At 36.8% G+C, this 26,182-nt stretch overlaps 1 protein-coding gene across 1 annotated transcript; it reads left to right on the plus strand.

Annotated features, from left to right (window-relative positions):
• The first annotated feature begins 899 nt into the window (after window positions 1–899).
• LOC114529371 (sortilin-related receptor-like) lies at window positions 900–24,915 on the plus strand. The gene is made up of 30 exons (XM_028551156.1): window positions 900–1,219; window positions 5,126–5,371; window positions 6,145–6,300; window positions 7,079–7,146; window positions 7,380–7,432; window positions 8,064–8,182; window positions 9,038–9,121; window positions 9,269–9,435; window positions 10,239–10,440; window positions 10,910–11,018; window positions 11,282–11,355; window positions 11,591–11,679; window positions 11,830–12,005; window positions 12,231–12,420; window positions 12,902–13,021; window positions 13,577–13,662; window positions 14,256–14,450; window positions 14,536–14,725; window positions 15,095–15,308; window positions 15,831–16,068; window positions 16,402–16,569; window positions 17,275–17,391; window positions 17,646–17,774; window positions 18,339–18,473; window positions 19,823–19,936; window positions 21,274–21,393; window positions 21,863–21,872; window positions 22,201–22,229; window positions 22,944–23,138; window positions 24,022–24,915. Exons 1-30 carry the CDS (start codon window positions 959–961, stop codon window positions 24,087–24,089), a joined length of 4,122 nt encoding a protein of 1,373 aa, XP_028406957.1. The 5' UTR covers window positions 900–958; the 3' UTR covers window positions 24,090–24,915.
• The last annotated feature ends 1,267 nt before the right edge of the window (window positions 24,916–26,182 follow it).

Below are 26,182 nucleotides of genomic sequence, written 5' to 3' on the forward strand. Positions count from 1 at the left end.
TCTCGTAAGACCTAGTCCATGGCAAACTCGCAAAGGTTATATTTACCACAGTTATACAAACGGAATACTATTTTCATTTTTTGCATTGCATTTTATGTATTTGCACTGTATGCATTGCATTTTATGCACCTTGCAGGGACACAATTTGTTTCCTGCTTTCTTCCTACGCTAGAAATAATCGTAACATGTCAAATTTTCACCCACTAAAACACTACACCCGGTCACCCCCTGTCAGGACAAATACCTTTAGGTAGACCCCTTTTTCAGTCAAAAGCCGTGTTTACACTACAAGCCTGAGCCTGGCCTAGGCCTGGCTTTAGCCAAGATCTTTTTAGAACGAAGCGTTTATACTTACGCTTCGACAGCCTGACTTTGGCCTAGAATTTCAGAGGTTTGCATATTTTTACTTTATGTAAAATAGAACTTAAACGCCAACTAAAACTTCATACCTAAGTTCGTACCAAGCGTTGCTATAGAAGTAAGCCTTAGGTCCACACCGAAGTGTTTACACTACCGTAAAGCCACGCTTAGGCCCGGCCTAGGCCACCTGTTATGATGGCCCTAGATTTCCTGGCCTAGGCCAGGCTTAGGTCAGGCCAAAGTGTGTTTACACAAGGAAGATCTAGGCCAAAGCCAGGCCTAGGCCAGGCTCAGGCTTGTAGTGTAAACACGGCTAAAGAAACTTTCAAATCCCCCCCCCCCATTTTTGCCGCCCGCCCCCGGTGATAAATAATGAATGGTCCCTACTTTTACGGGAGGAAAAACGGCAGCTTAGCAAGCTAGAAAAAGGCAAAAAGCCAACTCGTAACCAAAGCCTGTGATAAGAAGTGTGTGCAAGCGCGATTTTTAAAGAATTCGTTACCAGTCCTTCGTTCCAATCGCTCGGTTCAGTAAAATCGATACGACAGTGACGACACTTTGTGCAGCAGTTACGCACATTTTACAAGTCAATTCGATTATGATTCAGACATTCTTAGTTGCTTTATTTCTCCTCGCTTCGTTAGGCGAAACACTTATCCAAGGTAAAGATACAAATGTAAGGACAAAACATTTGTTCGTGCAAAGAAAGGTACCACTTCGAGGCGGACCATTGCCTCATCGTGAGATCTATCTGTCTGAAGATGACAACGGAAGTGGGAAAGAAGTCCCCGAAGATGGAAGATCGAGGCGATCTGTTCGTAAAAGAAGGAGTACTAGCAAAGTTCCAACAAAGTCATTGGTGAGTTTATAGTTCATTGTTGTTGTCTTGGGAAGTATGTCAAATTGCACGCAGTTGACTGCAGACAATTTTGATGTTCATGTTTTATTATAACACCATGCGAAATTTATACATGCGAAATTTGATATGGCTTTATATCCCTCTAATATAGTAAGACTTAATAACGTGCCATTAATTTTACTTTCGAGATTGAACAATATTAACGAGTCGTAACTGTTCAATATCGTACAATTCTTCTAAGACACTAACGACAGCTGTTTTCTGACTTTGAGCATCGCCAAAACATGACGTTATGTAATAAAATTGCGTGGTTGTGAAGACAGTGAAGTAGAATGCCGATGGCAAATTACAACTTCAATTTAATTTTCTTTAACTTTCGTTTTATACTGCCTGTGATATTTATAAGCACACGTATCTATTAATATTTGCAAGATATTAGTATATGAAATTAAAATGCTGTCATATAAATATTACCGAATACCGAAAATGCGGAAGTAAAGTTGTTGTCAAGTGCCAACAGCAGAAATGAAACACTCCAACAACTGGGTCGTTTTGATGTAAATGTCACCATTAGGCGTTTTAATTCAGCTTCATATTTATATTTTATTTACATCATAAGATGTATAGAAAATTTCAAATGTCAATTGTAAATGAACATGTTAGCTGTAGGCTTGCAGGGTTTTGTATTCTGTTTACCAATGAGTATGTTGAAGCTGGTTAGGATTTGGTTTAGGTTTATATGTAGGGAATCTAATCCTCCCTTGAATCATAATTCAACCTCGATCCTAACCATCACCCATTACTTGGATAAGCAATATTTCGGATTTGTCATATCAGCTTGTCAATGCATATTGTAATTTTCGTAAAAAATTAGCTATAAATTATTTCAAATTATGTCATAGCTCCTGAAACATTAAAACTGCATTGATGAAAATATTGAGGATTTCTGCCAAAGCAGTTAGATTTTGAATTGCTTCTATTGGTGCCAGCATTGGTTAGTACTTAGTAATATTAGTTCCTAGTTTGGGCTAAAAGGTTTAGATAGGCGACTGCAACCCCCTTCTTTTCCTAATCAAACATCAATAGCCAGTCTTTGCCTGAATTATACAGTCTGGCCTAGGAATAGGGCATTTGTGCATTAGTCTACTGTTGTTGCAGTGAATGTGATAATCAACTATCCTGTTATCAAATGTTGGCTTTTTTGGGGAATAAGCATGCTAGTAAGCCACTGGTGCTCTGAAAACCAAAACTCCTTAGTAGAAGCCTTGGAATTTCACAGATTTTCCTGAAATTATTTGGTATCTCTCAGATTTCGTATTGTAATTACACCTCACATGACCAAAATCAGCAGTAACCCTGGATTTGTTATTCTAGTCCTTCAGAAAAAAATAATTAAGTACAAATAAATAAATTATCATTAAATACCGCATTTCTTGTCTTTCAACCATGTTCACATTTAACTAATTGCTTAAACACACATGTTTATGACTGTTTGACTTTTCCAAACCTTTATGTATAGTGTGTGCTCTTTAATACATTGCTTTGCCACTAACGTTGCTAATTACTCAAATGTAAAGCTCGAAATAAGCTAAGACCCAAAACCCACCATGCTTTGTGCTATCAGTATTTATGAATTTTCTGTACTGACTGCCTTTGTACAATTAGTTTTCCTGTGTCACTTTTTTCAGTTTTAGGCAAAATAGTAAGTTTGTAGTACTTGGGGGCAGTACTTTTAGAACTATAGTTCAAAAGTAACTTTGAAGTCAGACTTTTGAGCCTCATTACACATGACCACCTTGGTTAAAAGTTGGAAGTTAATTGACTTCAAATACGTATTGTCTATTTTTGTTAATTTTGTGTACCCACCATTGCTAGGGCTAAAAATGAGGTGGGGTGTTGCAAATATATTGAAGTTATATAACATGAGGAAGCACTAATGCACATACATTAGCTTAAATATTCAGGAAATCTGGAGTCAGGGAGTGGAATGAAAAATGAATATAGAGAGTGAAAAAAAATTTTATTGTAGTGATTGGAAAATGAATATAGACATTGAAAGAGAGTGGAATGAAAAAGGAATGACAGTGAAAAAAATTCTTGTTGTATGCCCATTTCTGCCGAAGCTTTCCATAGATATGGTATTATAATAAACATACTTGCAGGAAGGCGAGTCCGGGATTTACGCACCAAGAGAGGCTGGAAGCTAATACGCACACAGCTTTTACACTAGCTATGGGATAATGGATATCAACCGTGCCGTGACCGTGTCGTTACTTTCACAATTTTCAACACAATAACGACACGGTTATACAATCTCTATCGTAAGATATGTTTTCGTTGGATATGTCCCTTCTGTTTATTTACTTCAAGGCGATGGACCATATTAGAGGTAAGTAGTGTGGTTTTCTAACCTCATCGGAGCTTCTGAATGTTCAAAATTTTCATAGTCTCTTTTTTAATGCAGAAGACACTATGTATATCTGAAGCTATACATATCGAGACTGAGTTTATAATTTCAGCCACATATGCGAAGTGCTTCATTTCAAACGACTTTTGTCATATGCCCGAGTCATTTTATTGTTCATAACATTCGTTCTACGCCATGTCTAAAACGTTTCAAGAATTTTGGCATAAGTTTAGTTTTCTTTCTACATTAGTTTGCTTGTGGATGTATTTATGATGGGCAAACGCCTGAAGAATGTTCCTTACGTCCCAGTTAGCACAGTTATTTAATTTCAGTTTTAAAGATGGCTTTATTAGGCATTTATTACCGACTACCATGCAACAAATAGTGATGGATTGTGAGATAAGCAATCTTTTCTTCTTGGAATGACGGACTTGAACAGTTAAAATATTGAACAGAATTTTTTAGTATATATTTTCTTTATTAATATTGTTCATGAAAGTGTGGTTGTTAACAGAGTAGAATTAGGGGTTTTAAAGAATTCCTTTTCCCCTAGCCCACCACAATCCTCGTCTCGTGCTTGTTTTTGCATGCAAAGGCATACAATATACTTATAACTTATGTACCAGTCACCTGTCGTTTATAGTTGCAGATTCCCCGCTGTTTTTGGTATGTTTCGTGACGTGGCGTCGTGGAACACTAAATGAACACCGAGTAATTCCTGTGTGATAGGGCCACGCTAGCTGTGGCATTCAGTTCATGTGAAATCATGTAAATTATGTAAATAAATACAGCTCTGACCAAAGCATCGTATTGCAAGATGTAATCTATGATGTAACTATCTTTTTATAAAGTGATGTAATTATACAATGCGTCTCTAATTGGCCAAGACTTAATGTGTGTGATGAAGAAATGCATATCTGATCTAATGTACATCTTGGTCTATGAAGTACACATCCTTTATGTTAGTTTGTTGTATGACAGGCATTTTACCAACTGGACAAGCATGCACACATAAAGATAAGTGCAAAATGCATGACTGGGGATGATCCTACAAACTGGGAAGAACACTGGTGTCAATGACACATTTGTTTGAAGATTTTTCCGACGGTGGAACATTAGTTCAGATGTAAAAATAAAAGTATTTTTTGTATGCTATGTAAAATGTAAAATAAATGTGTTGACCGTACATAAACGGCAATGTTGAATATTTTTGAATTGATTTGAATCTATACCCACAGTTTCTCGTTAGTATTTTTAACAGTATAGTTCTTTATCACTAATCTGATCAGGGCTTTTAGATGCAGTTAGTACACGTCGAGGCAGCTCTTGCAACAGTAACTTCCTATAGTATTACATGTACCCCCGCGCGCTCGCTTTTTTTCAGTTGACCTCTATACAATAACTGAATGCAACGTTATATATTTTACTATTAAAACGCCTGGGTACGAGGCAGGCCTACCGTTAATTCCAGCTGATCATCGGTTTGTATTTTGTTTTAGTATGAATTCAATGACAGTCACTACATGCTTTATGTGGGATGGAGTGGTTTCAATGTCAGTGATACGGTGGTTGTGCTGAGTCGCGATATTAATCCAAAAGCTGACAGCACCAGTTATCTCTATATTTCTAATAATTATGGCAAAACATACAACAACATGTCACACTTGCTTAAGTTCACGAAAGATGGAGTTAAGAAGTACGCAGTGATTGAGAAATTTTATAACAGCCCTCTGAAACCGAAATGGGTAGGTGATTTTGTCTGTCATTGGTAGATGGCAAATTTACTCTGTCATGCCTTGGACTACGATTCTAAATAGCTTCTTATGGAATAAAGTTAGCGTTCCCTAGCTCTATGTAATAAAATTTATGTCACAATAACGGCTTCACGGGTTAAAAAGTTATTATCAATAAAACTGGAAAACTTTTTTGGGTCTCCCGGTAAAAATCTCGTATAAATCTACCGAACCATATCTTTCATGACCATGGTGTGTCTATTAGTTTGACCGAAGGCGAAATTTCAGAAGGGGTTACTGGGACGTGAGGGGATGTATACAGATTTAAATTTCATTTGAATGACTTAATTGAACGCCCTGTTGTGTAAACGTAAGCTAAAGACAGCCTCCACTCACAGGTACAATCAGTTCGGCCGATTTGGCGCATGATCGGTGACTAGAAACTGGTCGCTAAGCCGGCCGTCGCGAATAATTTTTTGTACGTATGACAGTAGAACTGTAGTCTACTTTCAAGGCGGCCGTCAACGCGCAAGCCGACGGTACGTGCGATTTAGGCGCTTACGTACGTGCAAGTGGAGGCGGCCTTTAGCCGATATATGCATGTGTGCCAAACCCTCCATCATTATACACTTTTTTACTAAGTAAGAATGATTTATACAAACTACGCTAGCTAGGGATAAGTAAATTACCTCCATAGTTTTGCCGCCATGTCTGTAGCTTATATAGCTACTCCCCATGCAAAAGTTTTTCGTTTCTAATTAATTTGCATCCTTTTTTACATATAGTACATCTTTGCCGATACTACGAACAATCTTTTATTCGTTTCAAAAGATGATTGTAAAACACTAAAAGAAGTTAAGCTGGGGTTTAAACCATCGGACATCACGTTTCATAATTCAAGGACTGGTGGTCTTATTGCGTACGATTCTAGTACAGAAAAGGTAATCTCGGCATCCACGTTCCTTAATGTACCACCATGCTAATTCCTAATCGGTCACCAGCAGCTGAATAAACGATAGCGTAATCATTTAAACACATTGAAAGTTGAGCAATTCTTCATCGAATACATGAGTGGATAAAGCGTATAAATGGCAAATTGGAACTATTGTTGTCCAATAATCATCTGAATATTATACCAACTAATCCATTGCAACGATAGTAAACGGATAATTGCGCAAATAATTCAATATCTGCAGTATATCATTGCAACTCTTCCATTGAAACGACCAGTTATTAAATACGTTATGTTGCTTAAAAAATAATTAATGGAGTCCACTGCGTGCCAAAGTAATGCACGTGATAGATTTTGTGATAGTTCAACGTCTATATAGCTACGTTAGAATAAGGCTATAGTGCATGCAGGAACATGGTTATGTGTTGGGTATAGACAAAGAAAAGTATATAGTGAGTGGTGTTGTAATATAGTGGTTGTTTATTTTTGCACGATATACCTAACGACATTGGCGTCAATCGAACGGTAATTGAGGGGGACGATATTCATATATTCTGCTACGCCTGGCTAATTTCTTTTGAAAACCATTTCACTTTCAATAGAAAACAGGCTGGCATAACAGAATACATGAATATCGTCCCCCTCAATTAACGTTCGATTGACGCGCATGCCTAACGATCTTTAAAACTGTCGACAAAACCTTCTTCTAGAACGTTTTTCTTCATTGAAGCACATCTTGACGTGTTTTCTCTCCAATTTCTTTTTAGATTCATTACTCCAGCAATTTTGGGTCGTCGTGGCTAGTTCGAAAAGAGAAAATAAGATCATATTTTTGGTATGTTTATATTTTCGCACAGCATCTGCTGTTTTCATGCAAACGAACGTGCGTATTATTAAGTTACCATGAAAATTCCGAATAAACAAGACATCTTTGGAATACGGTGTATTATTATTCAATTCACATAAAAAAATCATAAATTTTCGACTTGATTCGAAAGTAATTTTTCCGACACATGGAATATAGGAGGAGGTCAAGGTTTATCCACGCTATTGTTTTTATGTTTCTAGGGGAATGGCCGATTTGGATTCAGACGAAGTTATCTATATGGAATTGAAAAATGGTAAGAATTAAAATGACAGCTAGTCCTACTTCATCGATATTATTAAGCGTGCATGGTTATATTAAACGTGGTGGAGAGTGTTACTCATTTTTCTTGTCATGGATATACGTTCATATGCTATGCATGGAAGAAAGTCTTATTCATCGCCCCTGTCCCCCCTGTATCCAGGGGAGTGTATGAATTTCCCTTGTTGTTACCTTTCTGAGAGAGAGAATTTTCATTGCCCTTGTCATTGATTCAAAGAGAGTCATATTTATTATCCCTGTATTACCTTCGTTGGAGAAAATCATTGAATCAAGAGTCTTATATTTTTTTACCTTTACAAAAAGTCTTCCTTTTCTTGATACCGGCATAAACAAGTATTCATATCACATCTCTATGGGAGAGACGGTGTTGTTCAATTTTCTTGTCAAGCCTTCTGAGAAAATCGTATCCATTGTCATAATCATGAAAGAATCTTCATAACCTTTGTCGTCTTTATAAAATTTGGGGTATTATTGGTTTCTATTGTCATCTTCCTGCGGACGTCGTTATAACGTTGCAAGGGAGACGCTAATAATGCAGCAGTTAGAAGTAGAAGCACGAGAGAATCTTCAAAATCATGATAATAGGAGATAATTCTTTGGTTTAGACTACGGCACATCGGATATCTTGCGGGGTCACTGGAATCATGATCTTACTTCTGACATGATAATGCGAAATGTTACCGATTTTGAAATCAGCGATATTTACATGTTTGCAACGAAGAAGGTACAGTTAATATATAATGTATTTATCGTTTCTTTTTTTTTGTAACTGACAGAAATTTACCAAAGAAGCGTATATCGATCACCTTTTCAAAGACAAATATCAAAGATTTGTCAGTGCAAAAAAAGCGAAAGATAATTACTCTTTTTGGACCTCACTCGTTATGACGTTCCACAACAACTGAGACCTGAATGCTTTTTAAGTTCTATTTAGCAATTTACTATAATTCTGGAAAAGCGTCGTGTATGCTCTTGCTGTGGTTAAATATCGCTATGAAAGTCATACTATAGGTTGTATATGTTTTCTCAAACGTCCTTACGGCGTGTTGCCCCTTTTAACTTGGTTGTTTAAAAAGTGTCCCAAAAATGTTAGCTGAAGTGGCTGAATAGATTCTTTCGATAATTACGTCACAAGATTATCGTTTTAAATTTGATACCTTAAATTAAATGGATTTCAGGTCTTAGCCTCAAAACCGTATGCAAAACATCCTTCTGTATGCATAGGTCGATTTACAAAAAGGGTTGTCTTCTATATATTGAATGTAAATGCTATACAATGTTTAATTCGACAGTTGTGATATGTAAGCAGTTGTGATATGCATTAGCTGGTGGTGTTTGGCATTATAACTGAAGGCAAAAAAGTGCACCATTATTCATTAATATCACTCTTTATATATAATGCTATATATATGAAAATGTTTGATCAATAAATAATGAAATAAACTGTAACACTAAAACGAGGCTCGAGGGAAAAGACCTGTGGCCTGGTCTTGTGGTATGAACCACCTCCCTCCCCCGTTCCTACGCCCCTGCATTCGACATAATCAGACGTTTTCTGAACCTGTGTTTGTTTCACTAGAGCAAAAATGGTCTTGATTTGTATGTCGCGTACCATTACCACGACTTTAGAAAGGCGGAATTTCCAAACACACTCCGAACCGAGGTAAGCATGTCCTACGAAATCCTCCATATGTGCGGGCTTCCGTTATGACTGTCGCCCAAATGGTATATTTTTTAGGGTAGGAAGAACCTAATCGCCCTTCTCTGAAGCTTATGAATATTAACATCACATCCTTTGAATTTTGTGCAGGATTTTCTTATCGCTGATACGAGTGAAAAGCAGGTTTTTGTCGCCGTGAACCACAACTCAAACACATCACATTTATACATATCTGACATGACTGGCGTGAAGTATACCTTGTCATTGGAAAGGATTCTCTTCTACTCTCCCGACCGGCAAAAAGATCACTGGCTAAGGTAAGCGTCGAAGGAGTAGTGCATGTAATTTATGTAATTTAACAATTCAGTCACATATCAAGGTGGCCTGATACACTGTTGATTATAACGATTCCGCTCTGCCAAATGTATGATAAACTTGGTCATATTTTCAGACATCCGCCAAAAATGATCGACCTAGTAACATTATAATAGTTCGGAGCCACAGCGGATAATTGGTCAGATATATGTCCAAAATTTGTAGAATCAAAATAAATTTGTATATTTTGTATACATGAAGTTAATACAAAATATTAAATGAAACACGTCATTTGCCCCTGTTTACATGGATGGTTCTTATATAAAAAGCTAAAAAAGTGTTAACCAATCGATGAAATCTTGGTAATGGAATTTTGTATATACACATATGTAGGTATTTGATCGGTTAAATTAGGACAGGAGTAAAGTTGATCGAACATTTTTTGCTTTTGAACCTTTTTGAAAAATTTTGGAAATAAGATTTTCTAATCAGGCAGCTAGAGAACTTTATATGCTTGTTAATATTCATCATAAATAATTTTACATAGTTGTTTGGGAATTATGAAATTCATCAATCGATCCGTAATGTTTGAATTTAAACGTCTATTGTATCAACAGTTAGAGATTATACTTGTACATAGACGCCCCCGTGGAAATCAAGGTAAATTGACGAGGGCTAGCGTTTTTTTTTTAATAATAATGAACGCAAGAAGTGCCTTCCTTATATCCAGAATTAACCATTTAAACATTTTAACGAAGACGTGGCAACTAGGACATCCCATATAGATTTTCCCTTTTTTCTATAGACGTTATATGACGGAATCATTCGTTGATCTTTACCCCGTGGCCTCAATGAGAGGTGTTTACTTAGCAAGCCAGTTATCGTATGGTAAAGTCGGCACAAGGGCAATCTATACCGTCATTTCACATGACAAAGGCCGATTTTGGAGGAAGTTGAGTGTTCCTGTGCGACATGCGAACGGATCGCAGGTCAACTGCAGCTCGTGGGTAAGATCACGCTCAGTATCGTCAGTATTGTAGCTAAGAGCAATTTGCTTAGGACAGTTTCGTGCACGCCTCGAAGTTGAGACATAAAATATCATGACGTCGACGAAGAGCAAATTCCCACCGGGAGTGGAGCGGTTAATTTCAAATACCGAAGTAAAAATAATATTTTGGTGGGTTTTCTCGGGCGAAGTGTGATATAGTTTCGCGTAAACTGGGTACTGACCCCTTCTCTTAGTATACTCGGAACCCGTCATATGTGATGGATTTATCTTACTATAGACCTTGATATAAATTATGATGTAATTTGCGATAAAAGCATGCTTCTGATTGGCCAATTCGCCAATCATATATATAAGAACATGCTTTCTCCGCAAACCACCTCACAGCCGACTTTTGATGAAGGGCTTTGCTTGCAGGTTTGCTCGTATTTGTTATACTGAATTGTTCAAGTATGTTTTGATATTTTCAGGATCAATGCTCACTGCACTTAGCCCAGCACTATGCCCAAAGACACCCACGGTATTACGCTCCATCGATAATGTCAAAACCATCTGCTCCGGGGCTTATCCTTTCTTCTGGTGAGTCTCTTGCTTCACACTTTTCATCACTTTGTACGATTTTCGTAAAAGACACACGTTTTTACACGCACGTATCACCCAGCGGGTTATATAGTCCATGCTTCTGAACCATTTTTAATCCATTTTTGTACCGAAAATCGTCGCTCTCAACAATGTGAGAAAATAATTATATAAGTAAAGTCGCTCTCAACAGGATGAGAAAAGTATGTATCACTAAACATATCAAGCAATCTTCATATAGAAAAATACGTTTGTTTCTTTAGGGAATATTGGTAAGAGTCTGACATACGCTTCAAATCTCTACGTATCGAACGATGCAGGACGGTCCTGGCTTGAGGTTTCTCATGTTTTTTATTAATTTCCACTTCACCAATATTTCAATTTTGGGAATTTTCCAGCTAGCGTACATGGCTATTTAGAGTTGCGCCATCACAATATATATGGTTCATCTCCGTCTAACTTTGAAAATGCCGCAGTGGAAAAATAAATGATCCTTTTTTCCCAGCCTCCAGCTTTTTGCCCGCAGAAACTGCATGATTGTGCTTTTATTTTCGGTTTCGTTACTAATGTAGGTTCTCGAAGATCGTTGGTGGTTCAACTTTGGTGATCATGGTGGTGTAATCGTCGCAGTTCGTCAGTGGTCGGCGACTAGGGAGCTTCTGTAAGTTTGAAATATTTTTACTAATAAATCTCATGCCAGAATAATCGTGAGAAAGGCTAATTCAATCTGTTGATATAGCGCAACTGGTGACACTGACAGTTTTGAGGTGTATATTTTTTGTTTAACTTTTTACAATTTCCTCATCTTCAGGTATAGTACCGATGAGGGTTTAACGTGGAAAAGATACAATTTTACAGACCAGCATGTACATGTTTATGGCTTGTTGACTGAACCAGGGGAAAATACAACTATATTCACTATATTCGGCTCGTATCACGGGCACCATAGCTGGTTAGTTGTGCAAGTTGACGTCAAAAATGTTCTGGGTAAGTTCAAGTAAATTTAAAACTACCGTATTACAAAACAACATGTGAATCACGTGTGGTTTTGGACTGCTTCATTTGTATATGCATGGAGGGGCTAAATTATTGACTATCAGGACGACTGCTTCCAAGTCGTGCGAGTTTCAATGAAAAAAATCGTAAAAAAGTTCACTGAAAAGCTACGGTGCATAAAATATTTGAATAGTAATAATAATAATAATTTTCCAGGGAGACCGTGTACTAAATCTGATTATGAAACGTGGTCACCATATCATCGTGGCCATGGTCACGGCTGCATTCTTGGTCAAAGACTTGAGTTCGAACGTCGGAGAAGAAGTTCAACTTGTTACAATGGTAAAAACTACGATAGACCGATTAACACAACAATATGTCCCTGCAGAGGCCAGGATTATGAATGGTATGAACCTTCTCCTTGTTAAATCTTTATTGAATAAGATATATAATTCTGTTGAAATATATGAATTTCTATTGAATAAGATTTTATTTTCAGTTCCATTAATTAAGAAAGGACTTTAAAAATAACACATATATATAACGCGGGTTTTGATTGGTCGAAGCCCGTGTTTGGATCAGTCCATCCATGCAGTCACGAAAATTTATTTCGCTTAATTAAAAAACACTTGGAAGAATACCTTATTTGCTGTTGTTATTTTATAAAGAACACGCTCGTGTTTCGCGCGCTTTCTTAACTCTCGCAACATTCCCGCGTGTTTGGATTCCCAAATATGCGGAATCCGTGTTTAATATACTCAGATTCAACAGTAATAACAGAATTTCTATGTCACACTCAATAAGTGCGAGTGAGATTTTGGAATACATGCAGGCATTAGACTGCAGGTTAGCTGCATTTATATCAATTGCATCTTTTTTATCTTTAGCGACAGAGGTTTTAAATCTTACTGGGGTTTTCTTTGTCTACGGGATAGCAGTTCTGGTTTTGATCCATACGCACCCCCCCGACCCTGTCCACCTGGGCATACTTACAACAGGACTCAAGGGTAAATATATATGAACATCGCGCGTATAAATGGCCTCTCACTGATAATGTGCAATCAAAATTGCCATAATTAAATTATTTTTTGTACTAAATTGCCGACAATTCTATAGCTATATATATGCGGCATCGTGATACGATGTAGCCCATCATCTTTCTAAAAACAGTTCCATTTGGTGTATATGCACGTTTATGGATTTTAGTATGTTCATCCAAACACAGAGAGGACAGATGTTGCCGAATTCTTTCTAATTTAAATACAAAACGCAGGCTCATTTAATTTAAGGGTGGTTACTGAAGTTCTCAAAAGAAAGAGGTTAAATTCAATATAGACTGTTGTTGAAAAATTGAAAAGCTTGATAGCTCAATACCCGATCCAATTTAGTCCGATCCAATCCACTTTTAACATATGGAATGGTCTGTTATTCATGCAGCAGTACTGCAGTGGCTTAAGTTAATTTCTGTTTACTATATACAGTGCCATTTAACAGACTACAGCTGAACTGAATTGGATTGTGTAAAAAGTCCTTAAAATTTCCTTTGTTTTCATGTACAACAGATACCGAAAAATCTCAGGAGATAAATGTTCCGTTAGTTATACTAAGTGGTGGTATGAGCCTTACGAAACTTCCTGTCCAATTAAAGGTAAGTGCAATTACCGATAAACATATGCAAGCGATACGCATCTTAAAAATATTGCATGTTTTGCGGTAATTGTTGAAGAAACTATACGATTATATACCGACTTCTTTTTTACCAAGCGCGGGGTCTTTCTGTTCAGACTAAGCCCGTAGTGCGAGGTTGGTACAAAAAGATCGAGGTCCGATATTTCTTGATAAAGAGGAAGCAGGCGATGTCAATTAAAAGTTTTTTAGATTACGTAAGCCATGCTTGAACTAAACAAGAAATGCATGATGTCGGCATTTATGAAAAACATTACAATATTTAGTAAAACCACTTGCAGACATGTTATTATCGACAATATCAATTTTCCTTTTAGTTCTTTTGGCATTTTCTTTTACATTTTCTCTGTTTTTCATCCCGTAATCGATTGCCGATCCATTTCGTTAAAATAATGGAAAGCTGAAGATTCTTCCCAACGAATCACATTGTTCCATTTCACCGGAAATGACGCTACATTGTACTCGTCTTAACCAATCAGCACCTTTCCCCTCTCTTGCGTTCCGATTTCAATTAATATACTGATCATAAAACGGTGAACTTTTTTCTGTTTCAAGTTGACTCAGCGTTTCTTTTGTATGCCGAGCGAACTAAAATCCAATACATGGATTTGGTGAATTCAAGTCGATCGACTGCGGTTGAGGGTCTCCGTGCTGCCGTCGCTGTGGCGTATGATAAGAAAGAGAATTATATCTACTGGGCCGATATGAAGGACCACAAGATTTTTAGACGCAAATTAGATGGCGATAGTGGTGAGATTTTTAATCTTATAATTGTTTTATGATAAGTTTATCTCATTGAGGTTTCCTTGGTGTCTAATGGAAGTTCTGTTATTAGCTGACATGACAATCGCTGGAGTTAAACAAGTCGAAGGCCTGGACTTTGATTGGACCACCGATAATCTTTACTGGGTTGATGCGGGTAAAAAGGTGATCGAAGTTTGCAGAAAAGATGGTCGCTACCGAAAAACTGTTCATTCTGATGATCTTGATAGACCTCGCGCACTGGCACTAGATCCACCTTACGGGTAAGTACTGTGTGTGGGCTTACCTCGGTTTTTGTGACCGGTTCCACAATCTATTACAAAAAAGGAACCGCCGTTAATTCTCTAGTGGCTTTGGCTTTCCCTCATTCCTGCATTAGGATTCTAGTTTTTTGTTCTTGTGCCTATACAAGTCTCTATCTTTATTTAACTCTATCTACATGTACGTATGCTAGTCATGAAGTATACACGCAGCTTATAATCCTCAATTGTATATGTGATCTCAGATCTTTCATGTGATCTCCGCATGTGTGGGAATTCTCTGCATACAGTGTAGTTACCCGCATGACCTGATTTCAAGTCAAAGTCCCCGCGTGCGAGATCAAAATAACCGAGAGTAACTTTCTCTTACAGGCAGATGTTTTGGACTGACTGGGGAAGCACTGCCAAGATAGAGATGTCAGATATGGATGGAAAAAACAGGAGGATTTTGGTCGACAAAGACCTTGTGTGGCCAAATGGGCTGGCTATTGATATATATAACCCAAAGAGTTCGAGAAATCTCTACTACACGGACGCCTATAAAGATATCATTGGCCAGTACGACCTGATTACCAACACTAGCAAGGTAAATATATATCATATACCGTGTCGTTAACATGCATGTAGCTTTCTTTAGGTGTATTCCGTTGTGATCTCGCAAGTTACTAGCTGTGTCCGAGATTTTGGGTGCTATTCCTTTTAATTTTTGAAGGATGAATCCAAACTAAATACGGAGTGCATAAAAAGAAAAAATAACCGAAATCGCTCCTACCTTTGGGAAGCATGCAGCTCCATAAGCTTTATCTTTTGGTTCTAGCATGTGAAGTAAAATGAACGAAAATGCTTTCAAAACTCAGTATAAATGATTTAATTTAGTAGCCTAGGTAGCTGTATTATAATGCTCAAAATTTGTTCAAATCAGCTTTACGAAAAAGATTGCGCCAGGACAGGCATGCCGGTCAAACTCCGCGCACAAGCATTTTGTATATAAGTTGAAAATGCACACCCTCCATTTTTATTTCAACGTGTCAAACGTGGCCCAACTCTTTGGCAAGTGGTTGATGCAAGAGGCCTTAAAACAATATGTAATCATTGATCTTACATGCAGATCCTCGCAAGCAGAAGTTCACATACTGATAATTTCAAATGGATCAGCATCCTTAAACATCCGTACTCCATTGCTGTGGACGATCAATATGTATATTGGGACGACTGGCAAACTGGAAACGTTTACCAAATACACAAATCTTTCAAAGGGAAGCCGTCCACTCTGATTAAAAAAGCTGTCGGCATGCCTAGCAAAAGCAGATACGAGATCAAAGTGTATTATAACAGTAGCCAAGTTGGTAAGCTGCATATATATCAACCTCGTACCCTGGGTCTTTTACCTCCGCTCCACTGGAGAACCCGGGAAATAGAACACGAAACTAGAAAAAGCACCCATGCATAAAAATTTGAACTAGTTCAATGCTCCATGATGTATATATATAGGAGTCAAGAGAGTGCTAAAAATATTAATGCATGCATGGGGTCGACGGGTGTTGAAGAATGAATTCTAACGCGAGGGAGTTCAATACCCTGAACAACTCTCATGGGTCTATATATCATATCGTTTCTAATAGTTATTTTTACATTCTCGCTGATGCCCATGAATGGCTATTTTTATAATTTTCTTACAGCCAAAAGCTCGTGTTCAGGTATAAAATGTTCTCAACTGTGTTTTCCTAAACCGAACAATCAATATGCTTGCGAATGTGGAGATGACTTCGAGCCAGATTCAAAGACTAAAGAATGCCGATGTAAAGGTGGTTTGATAACAATGAAGAATGGCACTTGTTACAAACCATGTAAGTCAGCCGATCTTTGGAGGGCTTTCATATTAAATATATAAGTATAACCTATAATAAATCGCATGAGAAAGCTATAGCAGTATATTCATATGTCAGATTATTAATCTGAAGATTGCTAATTATTACACTGATAATCTTAATTAATCTTAATTATTGCAATTTGTGCGTGAATTCAATCGCACGGAACTGAAGAATTAAACAACCTGCATAATACTAACGCATTCTGAAAATTATGGCACTGTGTAAAACAACACGATGCTAATCCTGGATGAAATCACAGAAGCCAAATTACTGCATGCTGTTGCTGTCAACCGATGCTGCCAATAATTAAATCACAGTTTACCAACATTACCAATGATCTTGAAGAATGCCCGATAACATTTGCATATTTTCCAGTAATTCATGATGAAATTTACTGTTATAGCTATAGCTCAGGGTTGCATGTTCAAATATATTATAGGAACGGCTCGGCCCTATATATTTTCTGCAGTAAGATTTAGTACTGCTCGCTAATATTTTGGTGCTAAATTGCGCGGGCTATACACCACTATAACCGACTGTCAATGTCTAATGGAATGAAATGCAGAAAGAATTATTTGGAATGGTGCGCACATTAGATGTATCGTCGAAAACTCCGGCAGTGATTTTACTGATGAGGAACAATTTGTTTTTACTAATTGTTTTATTTTCATGTCAATGTAGCTGGAAAGTCGTGTGCACCCGACGAATTCTTATGCAAAAATAATTTCTGTATACCTATGAATATGAGATGCGACTGGAATAATGACTGCGGGGATTTATCAGATGAAGAGGGTTGTGGTAAGAAAATTACTGTAGTGAATATCCGCTGTAAATTTTTCAACATTAAGTATATTACGCACTATCTGTGAACTGTCCATGCAGATAGATATTACGCTTACGGATCGCGGAGGTCTTTTGCAATAGGAATGCTAAATGTAATTTTTAACAGCGCTCATGCATGCACTCTCACACTTATTTCTAGACAGCATAGATCATAAGTCAACTGATCACTTTTATCTTCCTACACCAGTATATATATTTTTCTTCTTTAGGAGGCCAGAGTATTTGTAATAATAACAAAACTCTGTTCGCTTGTCCTGGAGGAAGATGTATTCCTAGGGATAATTTGTGTGATGGCGAGAAAGACTGCCAGGATGGGGCTGATGAGAATATCTGCAAAAGTAAGTAAAATTTTCTTATTATATCTGCATGCTTATGCTGCTGTGTCAAATTTAGAATGTAAACAAATCGAAGTCGATTTTTTATAAAGATTATATTTTGTATGTGAGCAGCCTCGTGATAATAGCCACTTTAACCAAAACCTCGCGATGGCAGAAATGACGTTATTCTAACGGGTTGCATTGCGAGCTATCACGAGGCGTCCGATATGCTGGACTTAAAAACTACGAATATACCACCCTTATCATTCTTTTAGCACCCATATCAGTTTAGCGCTGAAATTTTATTTTTGAATAATGTCTCTGCGCAGTATATTTGCAGGGTCATAACTAGATGCTTATACTTGGGAGAGTACGTGTTCGCATATTTGTGTTGTTTCCAGATGATCTTTGAAGGCGATTGGGCTTTTTTCGAACTGAGAACATATTTCAGGATTTCAATCTATAGATTTTGCTCAAGACTTTACATTGACCGACGTATGCCCTGCTCTTAATTAATTCCTCACCTTACATCTTACGCATTATTTGCTCGACCCAATTCAAGTAAAATTACTTGGGATTTTTAAGATCGTACAGCATGCCCGATTCCTAGCGACTTTCGCTGCAAAAACGGACAGTGTGTTGATCAGACCGCGAAATGTAACGGGGACTACGATTGTCAAGACCATTCTGATGAGAAAAATTGTCCACATCACTACAAAGGTAAGGTCCAAATTACCTTCATTATATAGAAAATAAAATTAAAATGTGATATTCAGTTACGTTCTACGCAAAAGTTCGCTATATCAAACGATAGAATTTAGAGTTGCAGTGGCTTCTGCTATTTAATAGAGCTAGAAATAAAGTTCAGTTTTTTATGCACAATCATGTTCAAATATATCTGAGGACGGAGAGCAATAATAAAAACACTACCTTTTCTGCAAGCATTTGGATAATTAGCAAATCATGTTTAACATGCTCTGATTGGCTAAAATCTAAAAACACTAACATAGCGTCGTTTTACATCAGGGGCCGGTTGTATCAAGCCCGTGAAGCTTAAACGGTGGATAACAGGATAAGTCAAAATTACATAACACTCTTACATCTCTCTTGAATGAGTCAACTTGAATATTATGCACTGAATATGTAGTTGTAAACAGTATCTTTGTATTATGGTTAAAACCATGTAGTTTGCTTGTTGAATAAAACGATAGATTTGCTTTCTATTTTGAGCTTATCCACCGTTTAAACTAAACAGGCTTGATACAACCGGCCCCAGAGTATTTGTTACATGTTAAATGCGATGTTATAGTTTTCGGTGGACATCGAGGCACAGTAATCACAGCCTATATGAACAAGCTTTGCTATTGGTTGATGATAACAATAAAACACAATGAACTATTGAAATTTATTTCTAAAAGAACGAATCATAAACACTGTCCACTATTGTTACAAAAAGCCAATCACAAAACTATAGTTCATATTAGGTATAGATACTTATACTGCATGTGCTTTCATAATTTGTAGTGTTTAAGATGTATCAAGGTTGTATTAAGGATGTGATTAAGGGTGTATCAAAAAAACTGCAAATACCATAATTTGTATGCACGAGATTATACTTTAGAATTTCAATGACTGTGCAACTAATTACGCTTCTGGGATTTGAAAATACGTTTCCCAGGGTTATCAAAAGAAGGACACAAAGTGAATTAAACTTATGAGTTCGATTACGGGTTTCGATTTGAGTTTGGGCGTACTTTAAAACAAGAAATACTCTTTCCTCTGTTGTTAGCTAAGACATTCGTAATCGACCTAATTTTAATTCACTTTGTGTGCTTGTTTTGATAACCCTGGGAAACGTATTTTCAAATCACAGAAGCGTAATTAGTTGCACAGTCATTGAAATTCTAAAGTGCATGCATACAAATTATGGTATTTGCAGTTTTTTGATACACCCTGTATAATTGCGCAAACAATGGCGTTTTACGTTGGAAAAGCGTCGTGCATCATTAGGTACAAACTGCAGTAATAATTAATCGAAGCTAAATACGAACATGTTTGTTTTTCTATAGGATGTAAAAACCCTAGCGATTTCATGTGCGAGGATAAAAGTATGTGTATCGTTGGGAAAGCACGTTGCAATGGATACCCGAACTGCCCAGACAAATCAGACGAAATCAACTGTGGTATGAAATTCTTTATAATTGTATATATAGCTAGTGTATACAGGGTGTCCCAAAAAAAACGCAACCACTTAAATATGCCAGAATATTAATACAGCTCTAAAGCGCAATAGATAAGCACCTCTGGGAATTGAAAATGGCTCTTAATCCTTCATTTACAATGCCAAAAGTCATTTTAGCTGAACTACAGGGTGTCCCAAAAAAACGAAAACTATTGAAATCACCCATAACAATTTAATTGTTAGAGTTTGAATGCCTAAGCACTCTGTTGGGACCCACAGGTGTGTAAATGTTTACCATACTCATTTTTATGCATGCATATGATGCATTAAAATTTGCTTGTTCGCACAAATGATATTTATTAACCATATTTACAATTTACTATTTACAAATATGGATAACATTATTTAAATGTGCATCTCAAGGACCATGACCTTCGACAGGTCCCCTTTTTCTAGCAACACAAAGCATTTAGCATTTTATAAGTTGCATTAATTAAATCCCCACGGGCTGAAATTCGTGAACACCGCATTCAAATTTTAACAATGAGTGATTTCAATAGTTTTCGGGTTTTTTTGGGACACCCTGTATGGTGCAAACCCGAACAATATTAATATTTTTGCATATTTAAGTGGTTGCGGTTTTTTTTGGGACACCCTGTATATAGTAATGGTACAGGGTGAGTAAAAAAAAACGGACACTTTGAAATTCAAATTAGTCGCATAGCGGCTGTAATGTGACAGAAGTTGCTTAAAATATTTCATAGGTATACGAAGCATATCATATTAATTAACCTAAGACATAAAGTTTGTTCCCATTGGGAGTTAAAATGCATTCTAAGCTCTGTAAATACAAAAGAACAGTATTATCAAATCGTTTTTGCTGATTGTACATGGGAATTGTCAAATTCCAGCCATAAGTTCGCAGCTAATTTGAATTTCAAAGGTGTCCATTTTTTTTGACTCACCCTGTATGTATAATCACATTTTGTGATTACAATAAAACAATTAATTATTAGTGTAATTTAAAACATCTTATTTTATCACGATTTTCACATTTGCTATGTGCAAACAATACTGGAGTATCACAGAAGTATGTGCGTCCAGTCTTATTTTTTGCATTGGTTGTGTAGTAAAGTATAAATATATACTCGATATACACTCAGGCTTGCGAGCGTGCGTCACTGACTGAAATGTATGAAACGGAACACGCTCCTTTGTTGTATATATGTAAATATGAAGTACGATAGTATAGTAAATTATTTTGTCAATGAGTATGATGTAGTTCCAAATCCCCCCCTTTCTAATGCGGGATTTTTCTTTTTAAAAAAATGACCACAGTACACTCCTGTCATGATGTGAAAAATTTATACCTCTGTCAAGACGGAAGTAAATGTATTTCTATAAAATTGAAGTGTAATGGTAAGGAGGATTGCATTGATGGCTCCGACGAATGGTGTGGTAAGTACGTAAAAGCAATGAATGGTTAATAAATCGGTATTCTTGGGATGCGGCCCTCTCGTATATAGCTATTAAGCTCCAGTCGACACTTAAAATTTCATATCGGACAAATCTTACATCGGACGAGATATATCTTATGTTTTATTTCATTACACGTCCACAACGAATGAGATTTAGCACTATTATTAATAACTTCTACGACCGCTTTATTCCATCATGATTTTGATGAGCGGCAATAGACCTTTTTCATAATGAAGTCAAACGCGCAAATTCCGATGTTACACGAAGTTTGATTTGTCTCGATAGTTTTTTTAAGCTAATCAAATTTCGTATCACATGTTATGACGTCACACGTTGGAATCAAAGACTGTGAATACTTTTAAATTTATAATAATTATTGTTATAGTATCATTGTATGATTGTGATTACTTGCTGATTTATTGATTGTATGTTTCCCTTCAAATTTCAGGCACAACTCCAGACACAATATATATTTATATTTGGCGTTTTCAAAATGAAATGAAACCGTGCATGCATTGTATTTCGTTCAACATTGCTCAAATATATTCAAGTCAAAGATAAAAATTTAATTTATAGGTCGGAATTCAGTGAAGTCTATTTGATTAAAACTCCTAGCTTATTCAGTTTCAAAGCATAACAAACACCGATACTTTTTGCGAAACCCGGCATTCTTAACTTGCTCGTCATTTCCCGGTTTTGCAAATGATCCCTCAGCCAGGCGTTGAAAGGTCTTTGGGAAAGCTGCTGTTTACGTTTTCAATTCCTTTTATTTTATTGCTATTTTTTAGGAACCAGCACCAGAAAAGTTGCACCAGGTAACACAACTTTTTTTGCCACACTTATCAGGTGAAAAAAAAATTCACCTGATAAATGTGGCAAGAACTGCGTGTTATACGAAACAAATTTGTAGTGAATAAAATAATATGAAGTAAACCAACTTTGATATATCGAGCACTCTACTCATATATGATTCAAAATACATATTTGGTATATATACAAGAAAATTCTTCTGGTTATAGTATAATATAGTTTAGTTTATCAGTGATAATAATTTTTTGTGTATGCATGTAAAAATCCATATTAAAGCTGTCAAAAAAGATTGGAATGCACATGCACCCCTGGTAGCTGCAACCCCTGTCGAAAGGACAGTGTTTCTTGAGGCTGTAAGCTAATATATATATATATATATATATATATATATATATTATATATATATATATATATATATATATATATTGAGAATTTATTACTCGCTTCCACAAAACTCGTCATGTATGCGAGCAAATCTATACGGCGAGCCATTTTGATTTCCTGCAGTAACTTTCATTGACCTCAGTCTTTTGGCCTCGATCGTGTGTATTCTCGTTTCTCGTGTATGTTTCTATTCCGAAACTTTAGTTGCTGACGTGCTCAACGTCCAAAAGTTGTTTTTTTAATTTAACGTGAATATAAAAAAAATAATCGGACCGCCTGTGTCATGCCCAGACTTTGTTGAACCGTCTAACTGTATTGAGTCTTTTTTCATGTAGTTGCTCATGCACAAAGTTCAGATTCACACTCAACAAAGAAGACGTTGATGTGGGCCATCCCTGTTGGGGTAGTGTTTGCTGTCTTGGTTATCTCTCTGGTATACTTCGTTGTGAAGTCACGAAGATTGCATCGTAGCTTCTATCGTCTCGTTCGGAGCGACAGTTTTGATCGTGGGATTACATATCATAATGTCGGTAAGAAATTTACCAACTTTTATATTTTGCAGAAATGTACCACAATGCTATAGATTTTAGCTCGCGGTTATAGACAAGTTCTTTTTTCATGGCAAATTTTCATTGGCCGCGCTCGATTTTCAATTTACAAGAATGTGCATATGCCCTCTTTTTGTACAAACGAGCGGCGCTGTCTAGAGACGGGGTAGGACAAAGAGAGGCAATTTGCCCTGGTCCTAGATATGCATGTTTTGGGTTTTTAAGGTTAATGTATAATGTTTTCAATTTCAGTACAAAATATCACCTAAAAAACGAAGGAAATTGCCTCTACGGTACTCTAAGATTTTGTTGTCCCCCTTCTCACTACGGAGTCTGGAATCTTGTGATTATTAAAAAGTTCAAAAAAATTAATCCATAGAAGCGAGTAAACAAAAATATCATATAAAACCGTTATAAGAAAACAGGCTCGTCTGTAGCCAGCATTTCATCACACAAGATTTTTCCCGGATTGGAGAGGCTATATGGGTCCGATTTGGGAACAGCCGTATCCGCCTTTGCCTAATCCAAGTCCAGCCGTATCCGCGTAATCCAGTCAGGGCAGCCCTGTGGGCACTGCATAAGGAAAAATGAATGTGCCTTATTCTAACACCCCCGCCCCCGCCGCCCAAAACTTCTTCAGGCGAGTTGGGCCCGCCACTGAAGTAGAGTAATACTGCCATTGCTCTTTACACGGTAATGATCCTAATAAATAAGTCCTAATAGAAGATTTTTATTGTTTATATGTTTTATTATCGTGTTTTAATTCTTCCAAATGTCGGCCACGTGCTGTTGATTCGTCTTTGTCTTTTCCTTCAGAACTCGCGCTCTGAAAACGTGAAATATTCTCATTTCTAAATTTGTTTAGAGGAAGACGATGACGATACACCTCTTCTCCAAGGTTTTTCTGATGATGATCCTTTGGTAGAAGCTTAATATGACGTAATGTCTTATGACCCGAATATCGGTAGAATATTCATTTGTTCAAAGTGCATTTCAAATTACCGTTTAGCGGTGTTAAATTTGATTAATCTTACTTGTCGAAATGTGTATAATTTTCTGTTGAGGAATAAGCCTATGATTATAACCTTTTTATGATAATGTATAGAAAACAATTTTTTGCTAAATAAGGTCCTCGATCAAACGGGTCACTTTTGCAGAAAAAATTAGTAGTTTGGAGAAAAATTATCTGATCTCGCATAAATTTTTTTGAGATACAAATTGAACCAGGGGAATTCTTTTCGTGATTAAGGTAATTTTCCATCACGGGCGAAGTGCGCTTTGTTTTTTAAGGAATGTAATGAAAAACAGCCAAATCTAGTGAAAACACACTGGCGCGATTCGCCAATGCGACGCGATTTTTTGTTGTTAAAATGTTCTATCTTTCAATAATTGTCAAGAATATCATAACATGATGAAGCATAGTTGCTTTTGAAAACTGAAAAATTCGTAAAAATCGCGTCGCGTTGCCCGATCGCGTCCGGTGTATGTCGTCGGCTTCACGCATGCATGCATCATTTTAAGTGGTCTTCAGATATAGCTTTAAATCCTAGCAACCGAAGATTGACCTGATTGACCACGGTAATGCTCCTCGTGATATATGAAATAATTTTGTCTTACTCCTCGAAAGTATTGTGTAGTAAATTTATATACCTGTAATTGATAAACACTTACAATGTACATTTGTTCAAGGTTTTTAAATTTTACATGCAGCATGTAAATTGTGATTTATATAATAATTAAATAATTATGATTAAAGTCACTTTGGAATTTGGCTCATGTTTTTCGACAGCCTGTTTTAAAATATAGATATACACGTCATAACCGTAATAACTATATTTAAGCCTGGGACAATAATGACAATACTGGGTGTCCCAAAAAAACCCAAAGCTATTGAAGTCACCTTTGTTGCAGTTTTCAATTATTTTTTCGCGAATTTTTGCTCCTATTGTTTAACCCAACTTATAAAATTCTAAATAGGCCTACAAAAAGCCTTAACCACTGGGCTACCGCAATAAGACATGTACTAAAACTGCTATCAATATACAATCCGATGGCCCATTGGTTAAGGCTACGGTCTACCAGGTTTTGAGGGTAGCTTCGAATCCTGCATGGGAAAGGTTTGATTTTTTTGCGTTTTTTTATTTCAAACTTTTTTCAATTTACAGTCTTTCGGAAAGGCCGAGAAGTCTTTTAACTGTTTTAAACATTCCAAATCACACCGAATTTTTTCAGGCTATTTTTGTTTCATTGCCAGGAGTTGAAACGTTTGTCCTCGGATTGAGAGACGAACGTCTTAACCACTAGACCACCGCGTCATTCGTCGAAAGCTATTGTTCTCTATTTGACCTAATCCTTTTCGATGAATTTTAAATTAGATAGTAATTTCAGTTGGAAAAATGGAACCTTTCCCATGCAGGATTCGAACCTGCGCGTACAACCTGGCAGGCCGTGGCCTTAACCGCTGGGCCACCGAAAAAACATATATATACATATATTAAGGCTGCTATCAACATAAATCCGATGGCCAGGTGGTTAAGGCTACGGCCTACCATGTTGTAAGGGTGGGTTCGAATCCTGCATGGGAAAGGTTCCATTTTTCCAACTGAAATTACTATTTAATTTAAAATTCATCGAAAAGGATTAGGTCAAATAGAGAACAATAGCTTTCGACAAATGACGCGGTGGTCTAGTGGTTAAGACGTTCGTCTCTCAATCCGAGGACAAACGTTTCAACTCCTGGCAATGAAACCAAATTAGCCTGAAAAATTTCGGTGTGATTTGGAATGTTTAAAACAGGTAAAAGACTCCTCGGCCTTTCCGAAAGACCGTAAATTGAAAAAAATATGAAATAAAAAAACACAAAAAAATTATTGCGTTCAAAAGTACCTGAAAATTGAAAGAAACGCACAAGTAAAATAAGTTTTAAAAACACATGTCTTCCAAAAAGCCTGAAAATGAAGAAAGTCAGACGGAAAAAAATTAACAATTTCCCGCTTTTAAAAAACTCATGTTTACTTACCTTAATT

This window comes from Dendronephthya gigantea, unplaced genomic scaffold (assembly GCF_004324835.1).
Source record: "Dendronephthya gigantea isolate DGI-Jeju-01 unplaced genomic scaffold, DenGig_1.0 000001F, whole genome shotgun sequence".
In the NCBI taxonomy this organism is placed as follows: Eukaryota; Metazoa; Cnidaria; class Anthozoa; order Malacalcyonacea; family Nephtheidae; genus Dendronephthya; species Dendronephthya gigantea.

Coding starts and splice junctions, on each gene's coding strand:
- LOC114529371 (XM_028551156.1), top strand. CDS start 959: ATGATTCAGACATTCTTAGTTGCTTTATTTCTCCTCGCTTCGTTAGGC. Junction 14,451..14,535: donor CAAATTAGATGGCGATAGTG/GTGAGATTTTTA, acceptor TTCTGTTATTAG/CTGACATGACAATCGCTGGA. Junction 23,139..24,021: donor GATTACATATCATAATGTCG/GTAAGAAATTTA, acceptor AAATTTGTTTAG/AGGAAGACGATGACGATACA.